General features: G+C 35.8%; 1 protein-coding gene across 9 annotated transcripts in view; it reads left to right on the forward strand.

Annotated features, from left to right (window-relative positions):
* Positions 1 to 16,841, forward strand: part of VRK1 (VRK serine/threonine kinase 1) — a 34,171-nt gene extending 17,330 nt beyond the window's left edge. For 3 of the 9 annotated variants that reach the window (XM_090141586.1, XM_090141587.1, XM_090141583.1), the window contains exons 10-14: positions 857 to 915; positions 1,103 to 1,281; positions 1,815 to 2,171; positions 6,599 to 6,692; positions 15,177 to 16,841. In XM_090141586.1, the coding sequence (XP_089997712.1) occupies positions 857 to 915; positions 1,103 to 1,281; positions 1,815 to 2,171; positions 6,599 to 6,692; positions 15,177 to 15,259 (772 nt within the window). In that variant the 3' untranslated portion in view covers positions 15,260 to 16,841. Of the gene's footprint in view, positions 1 to 856; positions 916 to 1,102; positions 1,282 to 1,814; positions 2,172 to 3,272; positions 3,566 to 6,598; positions 6,693 to 15,176 lie in introns of those variants that run through there. The other 6 variants (XM_090141585.1, XM_090141584.1, XM_031593022.2 and 3 more) reach the window with 6 other exon arrangements.
* Positions 16,842 to 17,616: the final 775 nt, after the last annotated feature.

The following is a 17,616-nucleotide window of genomic DNA, read 5'->3' on the forward strand; positions in this document are numbered from 1 at the left end:
TTGCAAACAAGATGCTTACTTATCCTGCAGTACTGCTGCTTTAGAATACAACCATGGTAATAGCATAAAGCACTCTTATCAGTATGCAGGTGACCAGTAATTATGCTTTAGAAAAAGAGAACTGAAGCATGAGGTATGAGTAGCCTTAATGGCATCATACGTCGAAGTCAGTGGCAGAAATGAGACCTAAAAATGGATCTTTGACATCTTTGAGCATCACTCCAGCTACAGGACTTCTAAATCTTGGGTTGTTTTTTTTTTTTTTTTTTTGCCTTTCTCCCTCACTCTTTTCATTAGTTTTTCCCTTCCCCCACTAATCTTCCACTCAAACCTCTCATATAAAGAAGGTTGACCCAGCACAGCAGTTTCTGTCCTGTAAAGAAGTATTTGTTACTTGGCTTTTTTGCCCAGTTTTCACACTTTTTCTTCCATCAGTGTTAGCAATGTTTATTTTTGTCTTCCTCCGTAGTTCTGCCCAACCCTTTTCATTATTGCTTTGGCCCCGACTCTGCTCTGAATAGTACAGCTAGAGAAAAAGTCCTCCAGCAAGAGGAGATAAGGGCACTGGTATGTGAGATTTTGAAGTGCAACAGTGCTTTTCTTGTAGTCTTCTACTTGCTGATTTTTATAAGAATTGAAACTGATGTACAAAAACTTGCCATATTTCTGATAGCCTTTATGGCACTCATTAAGTTCTCAAACCTGCACTCTTGAGAATGGCTATACTAAGTCAGACCAAAGATTTATCTAGTGGTGTCTCTGACAGTGGACCAAACAACATAATTATGAAGTGTCAGTACGCTGTAAGTTTTGAAACTTGAAAGAAATAATACTTCTGAATAATTCCTTTTTTCAGATGTAGAGAGAATGTTTCAGAGTTGATGGACAAATGCTTTCCTGGGAAGAATAAACCAGGTAAGAGGAGCGATTTTAAATTACAGCGCTTAATTTTTTTCTAAAATATGTTGTAATAAAGTCATAATGAGTTTATAAATAAAAACTTCAAGTAAGCAGTGTAACTAATGCATATGTAATTCCTCATACTTCATGGTAGAAATACACAGAAACATACAGAAATTAACCAGAGGTACTATTTCTTTAGATGAAATAAGGAAATATATGGAAAAGGTGAAGCAACTGAGCTATGAAGAGAAACCTGTGTATCCACATTTCCGAGAAATACTTCTGCAAGGACTCAAGTCCATTGGACAAAAAGATGATGGAGTACTTGACTTTGGCTTGTCAGAAAACGGAGACGTACAAACGAACCCTGTACAAAAGGTTTTTGTTTTCTTAAGAATTTGACAGCTTTTAATGCATCTTATGAGCTAAATGGAAAAACTAGTCATACTGGAAGTAGGTGTCATTACTGTATCAAGTAGGAAGTAGTGAGCAGTGAAATGTTTATTTCAGTTATATTCATTTCTCTGACTTAACTACGCTAATTGTTGTGAAAAATTAATCCAGAATGATGTTTGTAGGTGTATTTTCATATTAGATAATGGACAAGGATAATTTACACTAAACCATGTTGCCCTGATCTTGAACATCTCTTCTCTGATGAATCTATTCCAGTGCCTCATAGTAAATCTACTCTCTTTGAGTTTAAACCCATTACTATTATCACTGCATGCCATTCTAAAAAGTTTCTCCATTATTTTTATAAGCCCTTTTAAGTATTAAGGCTGCTCTGAAAGTAATGCCTCCTATGTTATTGTGTTGGCCCATGACATTAGAGGCGGATGTTGGTGGTTTGACAGTAGAGGTTGAACCTTCCCACCAGTATTCCGTTACATTTTGTTGCCGTGTGACAGATGGCAGCAGAGGGGCAGTCTGACATAATGGCATCTGACATGAAAGCACGTATGAAGCAACGGTGCATAATTGAATTCCTCCATGCGGAAAAAATTGCACCTATTGACATTCGTCGACGCTTGCTGAACGTTTATGGAGACCAAACAGTGGATGTGAGTACAGTGAGGCGGTGGGTGGTGCGTTTCAGCAGTGGTGACAATGACCTGAAAGACAAGCCACGTTCTGGACGGCCATGCACAGCTGTCACTCCAAGAAATGAGGAGCGTCTCAATCAGCTCATCCACTCAAATCTGGGGATTACAACCAGAGAACTCTGTACGGAGCTGAATATTGGCTTCAATGCATTGGAAACAATGGTATGTAGCTGAGAATTTGCTCTATCAAATAGTGGTTAATTGTGCTCTCTATATTTGTTGTAGTTTCAGTGGAAAAAAATAGGAGGCATTACTTTCAGAACAAGCTGTTTAAAGGCTGCATTAGGGTCTCTCTGCTGCCTTCTTCAGGCTAAAAAAAAGAAAATCAAAGCTCTTTCAGCATCTATTCATAGGAGATGTGCTCCAGACTTCTAATCATCATCCTAGCCCTCCTCTGGGGCTGCTCCAACAGCTCTGCATCCTTTTTGAGCTAGAGGCCCAAGAGCTGAATGTATTGTTCCAAGTAGGGTCTAAAAATGGCAGAGGGTGAGAATCACTTCCCTTGACCTGCCAGACTTTTTTTTTTTGGCTGCAGCCCAGGATACACTTGGCTTTCCAGCCTGCAGATGTGTGCTGTTAGTCAGTTTTTAATCCACCAGAACCCCCAAATCTTTTTCCTCAAGGTTGCTCTCAGCTTATTCTTCCCTCAGTCTGTACTCATGGCTAGGATTACTGACCAGGGTGCAGCACCGTGTGCACTTTGCCTTGTTGAACATCATGATAGTAGCTTCCTTTCCAAGACTAGTTCAAAGTTTGTTTAAATACAGTTTCTCATGCCCCTTAATACTGATGCTTATCTATTGAAGTCACGGTGATGTAATGTTATTTATGAACCCAAATTAAATGGTAGCTTGGGAATACTTTGTTTCTTGCATTAAAGAAGCCTTTAAACTCCAGATTTGGACTTATATTTGAATGCAATGTAAGAGCTTTTTAGAATATGACTTCCATAAGTTATAAAATGATTTTTAATAAGGACAAAAAAAGGGCAAGCAGTTGAATAATAAATACCCTCTACTTCAAACTGTACTTATTACCTGTCTAACTGCATATCTTAAAAAGTGGACAGTTCATTGGTTTCTCTAGCATGAACCAGGGAGTTGAGAATTATAATACAGGATAATATTAAGAGAGCTGCTGTGAAAGTAATGCCTTCTATTTTATTATATTGGCCCATGACGCCAGAGGCAGATGGTGGTGGTATGGTAGTACAGGCTGAACCTTCCCACCAGTATTCCATTACGTTTTGTTGCCATGTGACAGATAGCAGCAGAGTGGCAGTCTGACAAAATGGAGTCTGACATAGAAGTATGAAGCAAAGGTGTGGAATTGAATTCCTTCATACAGAAAAAATGGCATCCATTGACATTCACTGATACTTACTGAACATTTCTGGAGACCAAACAGCAGCTGTGAGTGCAGTGAGGCAGTGGCTGGTGCGTTTCAACAGTGGTGGCAGTGACATGGAAGCCAAGCCGCGTTCTGGATGGCCATGCAGCTTTTACACCATGAAGTGAAGAGCATCTCAATCAGCTCATCTACACGAATCAGCTAATGTTGGTGACTATGTTGAAAAATAGTGCTTTGTAGCCAAGAATTTGCTCTATCAAGTAGTGTTATTGTGCTTTGTGCATCTGTAGTTTCCATGAAAATAAATAGGAGGCATTACTTTTGGAGCAACCTAAATACAAAATTTCTGCCCGTTTACTGTTGCAATTGGGGAAGAAAATTTTGTTGGTTCTTGGTTTTCTAAAGATGGATCTCCAGATTTTCTTTCTTCATTTTTGCCCAGTGAACTGCTCAGTTTCCTCTGGCTGAAATTCTGCGGCTTTGGTCTCATTTTCTGTGGAATTAAGTGTAAAGACTTGTCCAAAAGAAGAATTTATTAGCATAAATTCTTTTTTGTTTGTGGATCAACATGACTTGAGTGTTTTGGAAAAGCAAACAAACAAAAAAACCCAAATCTGTTTAATGGTTGACTGGGTTATTTGCTGAATAAGTTGGCTTGCTGCAGAGACAACATCTGTGACCTTTAATGTCCTTGTCAAGCAGAGATGGCTGGTGAACGTTTCCGTTGGAATAAAACTACCCAAGTCTTATTTCTGTAACCAATATCAGTTAAGACCAAAGTGTATAGTAATAGTTTTCCATGGGTTCTTTTGTGCTAGCATTGGTTAGTGTTTTTACACTTGGACCTCCTTTTGTACTTCCCCCTCCAGCTTTCCCTCACAAAAAAATCTGTGCTAGTTGAGAGAGAGCTGAACTACAGAATTGCTGAATGATTAGGTAGACAGAGGAAAAAAGGAAGAACGTAATATACTAATTAAAAATATTTGTTTTTTTGGTAGTGACAAGAAGCTTATCTTTTTGAAAGATGAGCACTCTCTGTGATCCAAACTGTTAGAAGCTGCTTTCTGTAAAGATAATTTACCAATGATCAATAACATCTTGCCTCAGAAAGCCAGTATCTTTCACCACATTCTGAATTTCTTTTGGCATGATTGAAGTCTTAATTTGGAAAAGAAAAATGGAGTCTGACTTCCACCCTTGAGAAGATGTTGACCTGTAGTGTAGAGTGTTTGTGGCGTTTTGGCTGTACCGATCATTCAGTTTTGCTAGGTCTTAAAACACCTACTCTTCAATTCCTTTAGGGCAATCTACTGTAATGCTGTCTTGAAAGTGTCATTTGGTGTTCTGAAACTTTGGTGTTTCTAACCAAAAGAGAATGTCTGGCTTCCATCTAATTGTTAAGATGTAGGATTCTCTTGTGTATTCAGCTTATGTAAGTAATTGAGCCATGATGTGCATTGTTCGTTGCATATAAGCATGGAATCTCATTCTCCAGCACTGGTATCTGGCTAAAATGCACAGATGCCTGCTATGTTAAAGGTTAACATTTTGTTTTCAATATCATGACACCAATGACTCAAGTTTTCCCAGATGTTTAAGTAAATGAAACACAGTCCACAGTTCTGCTGGAAGATTTTTTTTTTTCCCATTTCTTTAAAATACATGCATGTTGGTTTGTGTGTGTGGTATTTTGTAATAGTTCTAGCTGAACAGAAAACTTGCAATCCTGTGTTTTGAAGAAAATATCTGGAACTCTATACTAAATTATTCAGGGCAAGGACCGCATGCTACTTTTGTTTAGTACTGAAGAGTTGCTGGGAAATACTGGGAACCAACTGGAAAATGTGGTATTTAATTTAATGATGAGCCTCAGATACACAGGTGTAGCTATTGTTAGATGAATGCAGCCTGATTTCTATTACTATGTAATTCACCTGCATCAAGATTAAGAAACCATTTTTATTAAATAAGCTTGGAAACAAGATAAATGTATTTTGCTTTTGTGTGGCATATATTGGATATCCGTTTTTCTGATGAGCATTTAAAATGTTTCCTAGTACAATTGCAAGGAATGTATTATGTCTCATATAAAAGCAGTACAGCACTGAAATAGTCTTCCTTAATTTTGGTCAGAATGAACAAAAGTGTCTGTGTTTATTCCTGCCTAATGCATCACAAATCTGCTGACATGCTAACCTTGGAGTCTTGGCTGGCGGTAATCAGGCCTGTGCACCGGCAGGAAAGATGTACCTAATGCACTCCATCAGTGCAGTTTGCATATGGAAGTTCTCACAGGGGAGCTGCCCTGTGCCAGCTGAGGGTTACCTGCCCACTGCAGTTATTGTATGTAATTATCGAACCAATCTGTTCAGCCCAGCAGGGTTTAGATGGTAATCATGAAGCAACACTTTGGAAAGGAAAGATGTAATGCACTCTCCCCTTCTCTCAGGAGCCATGTGAAGTTGTAACCACTTAAGAAGCTGTATTAGTAAAGCTATAGTCTTACACAGTTTTGGGGGAAAAAATGTCAACTCTTCTACTGTTCCTCAATTGTTGTGAAATCTCTGCTATAAATATAGGTCAGCTAATCCTTTGCAGGAATCATATAGGTTTTTGAATAAAATATTTTCATAACTACCTTTAAGAATAGTCTGCAAAGGTAAGATTAATTGTACTACACAGATAATAAGGTTACTATCAATTTAGGGATATTAAGATATGTAGGGTAGAGTTGTACTTCTCTTTGGAATAGAACCCATCATTGCTATTAGGTAAAAATAATAACATACTGTTAACAGATGTAATCAACTTTTAAGCTGTGCAAGGCAAGCCTTCAGAAGCCAGAATCCAGATAAAATAGAATTTAGTGATGTATCATTGCTTAAGAAAAAGCTATTAACATAAACTTGGGGTAAAATGTTTTTCTATGTTCTTTGAGATTCTTTTTCAGATGAATCTATTTTATAACCATTTAGCCAATGTAAATAAAACAGATTTTGATCACAAAAAATTATGTTTTCGTACATTAAAATTCCAACTGATGTGATTTGTCAATAGGGGAACTGAACTTTTAAACTGTCTGTTGCCTAGTACTGGTATTCTTACATTGATAAATGAATAGGTGTCCTCTACAACTGATAGCTTGGACTATACGAGGAAATGATGGTTAAAATTGTAGAATATCTTGTGAGGATAATATATCTTGTACTTTTTGAGTTCAATTGCCATTTCATTTACAGAAAAAGAGAAAGGCAGCAGCTGCAGCCAATGAGAGCAGTGAAGCAGAAATGGAAGATGCAGGAAGTCCAGAAAAAAAGAAGCCTGCTTCTTCCAGTAAGTCAAAAAATCATCATTCTTTTAGTACTCTAAAAATAATAAAGTTTGTAATAGATTGTAATAGACTCTACCTCAAAACAAATCTCCTTATTTAAAAAAATAATTGATGAAGGTGCATGGCAGAATGGAAAAATAAAACATTTCAGAAGCAGTGATATCGTTAAGTTATGGAATTACTCCAGTGTATTTACTCAGTGTGGTACAAAGTACAAGTAATTAAGCTAGTGTTGTTCCAGAAGGTGACACTGCTCTGTTCATTTTCAGCTGTTCACATTATAGAATACCAATCATTAAAATCTGTGATTATTTCTCTTACTTGAATGCCTTTTGAATTGCTGATCTCAATTTATTAAGAACTTTCTAGTCTGTCAGCAGCTGAAATAATATTAATTAGCTAGATTATACTTTCTTTGAAGGAAATAGTTATTTGACATGATGCTGACTTTTATTGTTTGTTTTAACATTTTATCGAAGGCCTTGAAATAATTTTTTAGTTTAAATACTGTTGACTACTTGCTACTTGGTGCATTTGGTGCATGTGAGCAGAACATACACTTTTGAAGTGTGGTATTATGTGTTACGGTTATCTTTAAACTCCCCTGTGATTGTGGGTTGAGATTTTCATAGATTGAAATGAAAAAAGGCTTTAGAAATTGCAATCCAAATCTCGTGAACTATGTAAGTGCTAAGATTTTTCAGACTAATTGAAGTTTTTGGGAGGGAATGGGTATTTTTAGCATCCAATAGTTAAAACAAGTGATGGACGTAAATTTACCTTTATACCTTCTTTTGGTAGTTTTATAGGTGAAATGGTTCTAGTTTCACCTTTTTGTGCTACTCAATTTAGTGAATACTAAGCGGGGGTGGGGTGATTTCTCATTAAAAAGATGCGCATGCACTTACTCATTTTGTTCTCTTCAAATTTGGCATTAAAAACTCACTTTAAACGTGATTCATAAATCTGTATTGAAAGAAAAGGCAACTGTTTCATAATCTTAGAATTCTGATGCTTTTGTCAGATTGAAAATAGCTGATTACAGAAATATTTAGAACTGTATTTCCTAATCTGACTAATTTTACATTAACGTGGACTTGTTTCTCCTATGTGTTTAGTTTTGTGACTAAAAGATATGTTAAGGTTTACTATCCGTTAACATGGGTAAGTTCTTGATGCATCCTTAGAAATTAAAGTTTAGTCATGCAAGAACATTCAAAAATTTTTTTTAATGCTATTTGACTGGTTTCTAACATGTGGTAGGTATGTGTGGCATTACTCGTAACGGGTTACTCCTAAGGTGTTCAAAAAAGGTTTCCTGAGTATTTGGACTTAAGAGTAGCAAAAAGAGTCACACAGCTTCTTTCTGTTTAGCTAATCAATGCTATCTGCATCCAGCTACTTAGAAAACCCGAGTTGTCTAATCCAGTCCCAAAAGATCCCAATCCAGCTGTGCTGCAGTTTGGGTTTACCATCGTGCTCAGAGGTCTGTAAGGATTCTGCCAGTAAAGAAATCTCCTAGTGCTGTGATCAGGGAGCCTCAAACTTGATGGAGGAATAGGAAAGAGCAGAAGAAAGATTAGGCACGTTGAAATTCTTTTTTTTTTCATCTGTTCTCAGTATGGTCACTTCCGTGTAAGTAAGCGCCATCTTGCTTAAATGTCTGCTTACAGTCTTTCTGAAACTGTCAAGCAGGAGTGTTAGACTCTTCAGCAAGTGAATTTCAGAAAGGTCTCAAGAAACAAACTGTGTTGTACTTAAACGAATAATGAAAACTGCTTTTTAAAAAGGTTAAAAATGGCATATTACAATCAGTTTATTCTTTCTTTTCTGTAACGAGAACTCATATCCTGCCATATCCCTACCTGAAGGCCAGAATTTCAAGATACTGTGGATAATAACAAATTAACCTATTAGTTGACCTCTTTTCACCAGTAAAAGTACTACTAAAAGACATGACTTCAATTTAAAAGAAAAGCTTTTTTTTACATTCTGTTATAGTTCTTTTTTGTATTAGCTACCTTCATGTATGATATAAAATATGCAAACTTATAAGTGATGATACTGTTAGAACAAAACAGCAAATTTTGCCCTGCACTGTATGTATCCACTAACACTTCTGCAGGAGTGTATTGCATAATATTACTAGTTCTAGTGTGTTTTTTTTAAAGTCAGGGTGTGTGGATTAGGCAGCTACTATAGAGAACTTCTGTGAAAGTAGCATAAATAAGAGTTTTATCAGAATTTGTAAACAGTCCTAGGTTCAAAGCAACCTGTGGAGTTCAAAGCTACTATCTGTGGGAGTTTTCTTTAATTTTTCTTTAATCTTGGGTTTGATAGATTGGATTGTATCGAATAGTTTTGTTTTTTTTTTTAATACAATCCCTTTCATTTCCTTTTTTTATTATGTTCAAAATAATCTTGGATTTTATTAATTGGAGTAGAGGGAAATTCTAAAGTAGGCCTGAAATGGAAAGTACTTTTTAAATGGCATTTTTTAATAAGTAGCACTGCCAAAGGTAGGAATTGTGCATGGCTATATTGCTATACAACATCTAACATTATAAGGCCTTAGCTGGGGTCTTCAGCTACTCTTGCAGTGTATTAAAAAAACAAAAAATAAAACAACAAAAAAACCACGTGAGGTTTAGTAGCATTTCTTAATTGATACTTAGCTTTGTGTTTATTTACTTCTCATGTTTCATAGCTTTGCATAAATCAGAATCTGAGTTTTTGTCTTAGAAGTCTTCTTTATTCAAGCAAGATTGATTACTTAATGTTAGATTAAATCCATACTTGGATTCCATTTTATATTTAGGGGATTGTTGGTCTTGTCATTGAGTTTTAGGAGTAAGCAAATAATAGGATTTTTTTGAGCTTGTCCATGGCACTACTTGTTACTTATCTTTGTACTCCACACCTAAGCACACATTACTGATAGATTTCTACCCCTTAATCTTACTCCTTAGTATAAACCTTTTTAACAAAAACCTGTTCTTTACAGTAGTTCTAATTATCTGTTGTTCTCTTCTTTCACTTGTATTCACGCTCATGATGATGATAATAAGTGCCTATTTTCAGTTTCCTATATGTAAAATACAGGAATACTCCTGTATATTCCTGTCTGCTTGGAACAGTTTCTTATCTTAAGCTCATTGCTGCGCAGTCTCTCCAGACTCCTAAGACTATAAACACCTTTATAATATAAAATATATTAATGTCCCCTATTGTGTCTCATGGAACTTTCTTTCATTTGCTGCTAATGAAAAGCATTAAATGTAAAGTATTTTAAAAGCGTTGAAAGAAATCTGAGGAAAATGTGTATAGCTATCTCATGTAAGAGTAAAAGAGATGTTTGCTTTTTTCTTGTTCTGTGACCTGAAGATACTGCGCAGTGTTTTGAACACATGTTGCAATTTAAACTCAGATACAAGTCCTGGAAGTAAATTTTTTTCTCTAGAAAAGACAGAAGAAAAAAAAAAAACATTTAGTGACCCAGAATCATACAGGAAACAGTCCCCTTTTCAAAGTTGATGGTACATGTTTAACCTAAATTTTATTCTTCCTGCACACTGCTGTGCAGTGAAGAGGAAGGCTGTTTTTAACACGTGCTACATGTGACTACTGTTTTATGTAAGTTTGTATAGTTGTGTTTTGGAGCCTCTTCAGCAAATAGGAGTAAATAAGTCTTTCAGTTTTATCTGGAGCAATTTTATATTACTTTTTTTTTCAGAATGCTCAGAGTCAATGATATCTTTAGGAAATAAGCAGGCAGAAAAGTAGTGAAATGATATGTTCTTGTGTCTTTATGTGTTTCAGTATTTTCCTATGAAAATGAATTGATTTCATTTATTATTGCAAACATCACTGAGCAACAGGACTCAACAGGGTACTGAAATTCAAACCCCATCCTACAGCTCTGCCACCCTTCTTTCCTCTCTTTTCTCCTCTAGTGTTTTTATAGGAATTCAAGCGCGTATTTCAGTTCTTCTGGTCTCTTTCTTTTGCTGAAGTGTGTTTTGATTTCTTTGTTGTTGTTAGACAAAAAAAAAATGCTGAGAAGAGGGAACAAGCCAACTAAGTAAAACTTCTAGTTCCTCTTGCAATCACTTCAGTAGTCTTCCAAGTACCAAAAAATTCTTGTTTCAGAAGCATTACTCTACAGGTCTTTCTTAGCTATGCAGAGTTCTGTGAAGGAGTTGGGAAAAGGCATGTCAGAGGACTACATGCTTCCTTATTTCTCCTTTTCAAAGGAAAAGGTGGGGGGGGGGGAGGGAAGAAAGGAAACCTTATGTCTGATCAATGTCTTCAATTGCTTGTGCTTCTTTTGAGGGCAGAAGGTGATAGCAATATTGTTTAATGAGGATTACTACAAGAGTTGTATAGACTTTAATTTCTGGCACTGTTATACAGAAACCTGCATGGACTCAGTCTTGTTTCAGTGTAAATTCAGCATATGCAAGTGATGCAGCTGCTAACCGGCAGCATGCATGCTTCTATGTGTTTTTCACTTACCAGGTATTTTCTTGGAGTCTAAAATTTGTATGTAGTTGTGTTCTAAAATATTCTACCTATGATGTAATCCTCAGTTACTTTCGATACCTACATTGTAACAGATTTCTGCTTAGCAGCTGTGATTTCACGATCAGAATCTCTCACTGCAGTTCACAGAAATGTCATTTTTAGACTCAAGTGTTATTTTATTTCTCATACTTCATGTAGAACTGGAAAACATCATCAAAAGACGATCTGTTCCGTACACCAGTCTAAAAACAGGTTATCTGCCTACAACTATGTTAATAATGATGCATACCTTAAGTTTCTTTTAAAACAGAACATTCTGAAACAGTCCTGGTCAGTGCCTCGTCTGACACTTAACAGTCCTTACTACTGCAAATGGCCTTATGAGAAGCAGTATTTTCTTTTGATAATTTCAGTAGTTAATATGAATTTTCCTTCTTGACATTCTAAGCTTATAAGTAATCATATTCACCGTGGACATGAAAATGGCTCTTTTTTTTTTTTTTTTTTTTTGCAGCATTGCTTTGTGCAATTGATAAATACTGAAGGCTGCACTTTCACATCTCCTTTTATTTCCCTCTGTTCAGTTCATTTTATTTTTTGCTGAGTCCGTGATTACCACACTTTTTTTCTCCCCATTTTTCTCATTTTTCTGCTTTCTTGAAGAAAACTTTATTCAGTGCTGCTGGATTTCTTTTGTATAATACTGTTTACACGGAGAGGATCAGATACCATAGTAAACATGTCTAATAATTCCTCTAGAGCCTGTGGGACTCTTTATGCCACTACTGAACTTTGTTGCAGTCTCAAAACAAGCTGTGCAGTGACACCATCTGGTTTATTTTTTGCCTATATAATTCTTCCTCATTTAAATTGCTGTTTGAACCTAATTCAGTTTAATCTACTTTATAAGAGCCCTCTCTTTCAGTTGTAATAGTTTTGTTTGCATCCTCATTTGGTGCTGCCCACACAGGACTGTTTCTATATTTGGAAACAATTGACATTCATACTGGAAAATTTGTGGGGAGGGAGCAATATGTGTTACTGGGCTAACTAATTTTGAAAATGCAGGTGGGCTTCTTGGTACACATCTTCAGATATTCTGAAATAGCTGCAAACTTTGAAGCTAAAGATGTTTTATATTTAACGTAAGTTAATCAGATAGTTTAAGCCAATATTGCTGTTAATTAAACTTGAAATTCTGAATAAAAGGACCATGACAAGGATTGTTGTTTTTTTTTTGTTATGAACCTCTTGGAGATTCTCCATGAGCATGTTTATTTAGAAGAGCTTTGAAATTAATGCATTAATGAAATAAAAATAATGGAAAAATCAGAGGCAGGGTGGCTGTTATCTTCTCCTTTTTGGTGTTGCATGGGCAATTAGAAATGGGTAAGCTCTTATTGAATTAGAATCATAGAATCCTTAGAGTTGGAAGGGACCTTTAAAGGTCATCTAGTCCAATTCTCCTGCAGTGATCAAGGACATCCACAGCTGGATCAGGTTGCCCAGGTCCTGATCCGGTATGGCCTTGAAAGTGTCCAGGGATGGGACATTTCACCACATCACCGGGCAGCCTGTTCCAATAATTTAGCCTACATGCCATTGAAGCTACTCAGTTTAAAAACTGTTATTTCTGTTGCTTGCTAGAATTTACACTTGTAGTTGCTGAAATATTGTGTGACTTGGAAAAATATGGACTAATATTTGAGAATATGATGTAATATATCTGGGAAAATGAATGTTTTACGTAGTTGAGTTGCTGTTTTGATTTGATACATGTTTAGGTAGCTCTCAGTTACCGGTACTCCAGTATTTGTAAGTATTTTACCAAAATAGGTTTGGTTTTTAAATAGCACTTGTGATTGGAGGGTGTGTGTTGTTTTGCCAGAGTAGGTCTTTCACTGATAAAGCTGTTCTGTTCAATAACAAGAAACCATCATCAGAACTGCCAGTTTTTTCTGCAGTGATTTATTAATCAAAGATGCACTGTCTAACAAAATCTATTTGTAGTTTTGTGCTGAATGGCAGTAAATGTTTTTGGACCAAAAATAATTTTTTTTCTTCGTTTGAAGAATGGAGACATTCTTCAAAGTTGATATTGGTATTTTTTCATTTCAAAACAACATTTTAAGAGCAAATTAAATTACACAATAAACAATAACTCTTTGCTTTTCTTGGTGTAATTTTGGATTTTAGTGGGCACGAGGCTATTTTGGTTTGTTGTGCATTGTTCTTTGCCTTGTTTTTCTCCAAATTTACTCATTGAGCTTCAACAGTGATTCATAGTGCTTAAAGGCTGTTGTCTTATGTAAAAAACTTCTTTGTAAAGGACTTCTGTGAAACTCAGTCTTACGTTATTTGTCAGAAACAGATTAGAAAGTTGACAGGAACTTTAGGGTTATATGTAGATCAACAGGGAAGAACTTAAATAACTAGGCTTGTCTTTAAGGAGGAAGTCAGTCTCATTGGTAAACCTGCCCACAGCAGGGAGTTGGAACTAGATGATAACTTTAAGGTCCCATCCAAACCAAGCAATTCTGTGAATCTACCAAATCAAGATCAAAAAAATTATCTGAAAAATACCATGAATAGATGGTGAAAAGCATTTGACTGTGTTACTGAAGATGGTAGCAAGTTTTATTATAATATTATTTTCTCAAAAGTGACAAGATGAATGTGGTTCATGGAAATGATCTGGTTTTCTTGCTGCTCTTATGTGTGGTCTCCTTGAACAACCTGCCTTTCAGGTTTACTAAGAATCTTTTTTAGATTGCAGTCTTGATTGTTTGGTTTTTTTTAATGTTGTCAAATAATAAATTTGTCTACAGTTTATGGTCCGGTGCAGCCTGGTTCCATGACTAATGGAGCTGGGGGGACCCGCAGATCTGTGCCCTGGGAAAGGGGGGGAAGTGGGGAAAAAAGGTGAAAGAGTAGGGAGATGAGTCTGAAAACCAAACAGCAGCAGTGATCTGAGGAAGAAAGTAAATTTAGTAAATATGATATTGGAATGCAGAATAACACAATGTAATACAATATATAATTGGAATTGGGGCTAATAAATAAAATGAGAGAGCGCGTCCAAAGCTGAAGGCCTTACTCTAATGCTGAAGGTGAGACAGCAAGGGAGCATACGCTCAGAGAGGAGCAATAAAAGAAGGGGGCTTTTCATGACTTGCAAGCAGTTTTATCTTTCTCTCAAAAAGGAAAATGGAAATAAACAGCAAGAGACTTCTGGGAGATGTAGTTCTCTTCTGAGAGCCAGGTACCCAGAACTATCGACAATCTGTTAACTCTAACTCTCAGTGCTCCACATGATGTTATGATGTGGAATACCAATAACAAAAATCATAAAACAATGACAGATTTAAAAGACTAAGTTGCATTGATAGCTGAGCTGACTCAACAGCTCAACACTGCCAAACAAGTGTTCTCTTTTCTACCTGTGTGCCATTCTCATGTATACTCTTAGTTCAGAACAATCTAAGCTGCTGCAACTCATTAAGCTTTCAGAATGCGGAGACCCCAGAAAAGTTCTTTACCAGGTTACACAGCTTGATCAGCTTAGCACAAGATCCAGAGAGCACCAAAAATCCAAAAATGACTGAACACTGGGAGGGATTGCAACTGTGACTTAGCATATGGGGAGGAAGGAGGAATTTAGGATTTGAATGATTCTTCATCTTTTGCTGAAGGTGGGCTTTTAAATTTGCTAAACTGTATGTAAAAGGTTTGAAAAACTGAAGTGTACAATATGTTGTTTTCAGGATAATGTTGGTTCCCAGAAATTGTGGTAAATTCCTGTTTTCTTTTTCCATCCTCTCATAAATCAAAACCAAATGAGTAATTTGAGTTGATCTATCCTCTTAAAATGCAGCAACATAATTTATTATGATTCATTTCTGTTATTTTACAGATGATCTTCTCTTTTCTCTTTTCTCTTTTTTTTTTTTATCGAATTACAGAAGCAGTAGCTACCAGAACACGAAAAACGACATCACCAAAAACCAAGAAAAGCGCAGCAACCAGGAAGAGAGTTCAGAAGTAAATAATGAACGCAGCAACAACAACTTAAATTGCTCTTCAGCTCATCTCTTTTTTTTTTTTTCAGTTACTGTAGCACTGGAATTTATTTCATTCCCTTTTTTACATAATAATTCCTGTAAAAAAAAAAAAATAACAAACAAAAAACAAAAACCTTGGACTACTGCTTGTACTTGTTTTTTGAAGAATAAATGTTTTAGTAAAATATTTGCATAAGTTATGTCTGCTGTAGTACCAATGAAAAGTTTTGCCAACTTTGAAATGAGGGTGCATTTTTATTTTTTAAGAGGAATTTGTGTATATAAATGCAAACTAAAAGAGTGGGGTTTTTTTTCTGCTTTATAATATAGTTTTGTTATGGTTCTTTTTAAGGAGCAATAGTGTGGCATTTGATTTCTTTTAATTTTGAATAAATTTGAAAGAACTTAAATGTACACTGAGATGATTGAAGTCAGGAGTCTGAAATAATAGACGTTTTAAATATTTCTCAAGTATTTTAATTGAGATAACAACATAGTAAAATACACCTTTCTATTCCAGTTTATTATAAGATGTGTTTAAACAGTTCTTTTTAGGATAGGTACTGAATTTGAGTGTGAGCTCCTTTTTTTTTTTTTTTTTTAATAGTAGTTGTTTCTGTATCATTTTCTCACTCTTCAGAGTTCTTCTGGAATAAAGAAACCAGAATTTCAGATATAATACCCAGAGCTTAAAAAAAAAAGGGGGGGGGGGGAAGGAGGGGAAGAACTAGCAATCGTCAACTCATCTCTCAGGGTTTTGTTTTATATCAGTGAAGAGCCTGGAGAAGTTAATAAATGTGAATTATAACTTTTAAGGTATCTAATTCCAGTGAAAGCTTGACTCACGTGCACTTCTCATAACAAAATAATGGTTTTCCTTTTTTAATAGCTAAGAAACATATAAACTTCCAAAATCTCCTTAAAAGCACTTCTTTTCTTTGGTGATTTAAGGTTAAAAAAACGAACAAACAAAAAACCCCAGTATTTAACTTCAGTGTGAAATACCTCTACTTTTGGTTTACATACCACAGAAGTGCATATAACTAGGGCATGAACATATTTCTTATTAGAGAGAGTGTGCTGTGAAGTTTGATAAACCAAAAGGAATCCGTTTGAGCCGATGGGTAGTGTTTTTGTGTGGATGTCCAGTGTACTGCTTGCTTGATAGTATAATGTTTGAGTAGCTGCACACTGAAAAAATGCTCTAGCATAAAATGCTGAATGAACGATGAGGTAATGTTTTGAAAACAAGGGGATTTTTTGTTTTCAAATAAAACTGGAAATTCATATTTAAAAGGTCTAGTGCCTTGTCGTTTTTATTTAGACTGCTATATGGGCACATTTTCCTAGGTATTATCAAAGTGTGGCTGAAGTCTCTTAAGTGTAGCATTCTATTTCAGAAACAGAAATAAGATTGCTGAAGTCCCACATGTGAATCTCCTCAAATCAAGCTATTATTTTAATGAACTCATTTAATTTTTTTTTTCAAAAAGCATTAAGCTGTTCTGGATAACTATTGTCAAGAAAGCATATTTTATTCTCTTTCTTATCTCACATACATCAATTTCTTTGTACTTTAGTTGTTTTGGATTTTAGTATTGTTAGTGACTTATTTACTGATAAAATTGCTTTCTTTTCTTTCAAGTTTTAAGGAGTGTGTTTTCTTTTGACGCTACTAAAACCAATTGCAATAAACAAATTTCTGTGTCTTTGAAAGTAATGTTTTGAGCAGAAGATTTCATGAACTGCCTCTACCCCTTCTCACCCAAAATTTCTTGAAAAAAGTTTTTACTGAGAAGTGCTTTCTGTTCTAGGCAGGTTTTGTCTCCTTTTCACGCAAAAAAAACCCTGCAAAACTACAGTCTTCATAGGCAAGGATTTCTCTGGCTTGCTGTAAAATGTTTAAGCTTCAGGATGGTCAAGGATGGACCAAGGGGAAGACTGTGATCATAACCTGCATTATTGCTGTATGTATTGCATATTATATGTGTTTGTACATGTGTTCTCACTGTTTTGCCAAACAGTGCTGGGGAAATGCATCACTTTATAAGAGAAGCGTGTAGTAGATTTTTGTTGACATCCCATTTGAAAGTAAAGCCCCTAACACAAAAGAAGCAAGCTGCCTTTAGACTGCATTTACTGCTCTTGATGACTCCAGTTGTGTGTAAATATTAGAAAACAGCAGGGTCCTGCATTCCAAGCATCACTTGAGCAGTGCCATGAAGACAAGTGTCCTTACTGGTATTGTAGTCATACTCCCAAGCTCTCCTGCTGTTTCTAATCTGTGTGCACAGCCGTGAAAAAACTGGACTGACATTTACAGGCACAGCAGGGAGACACT

Source organism: Phasianus colchicus, chromosome 5 (genome assembly GCF_987193195.1).
Source record: "Phasianus colchicus chromosome 5, bPhaCol1.hap1.1, whole genome shotgun sequence".
NCBI lineage: Eukaryota > Metazoa > Chordata > Aves > Galliformes > Phasianidae > Phasianus > Phasianus colchicus.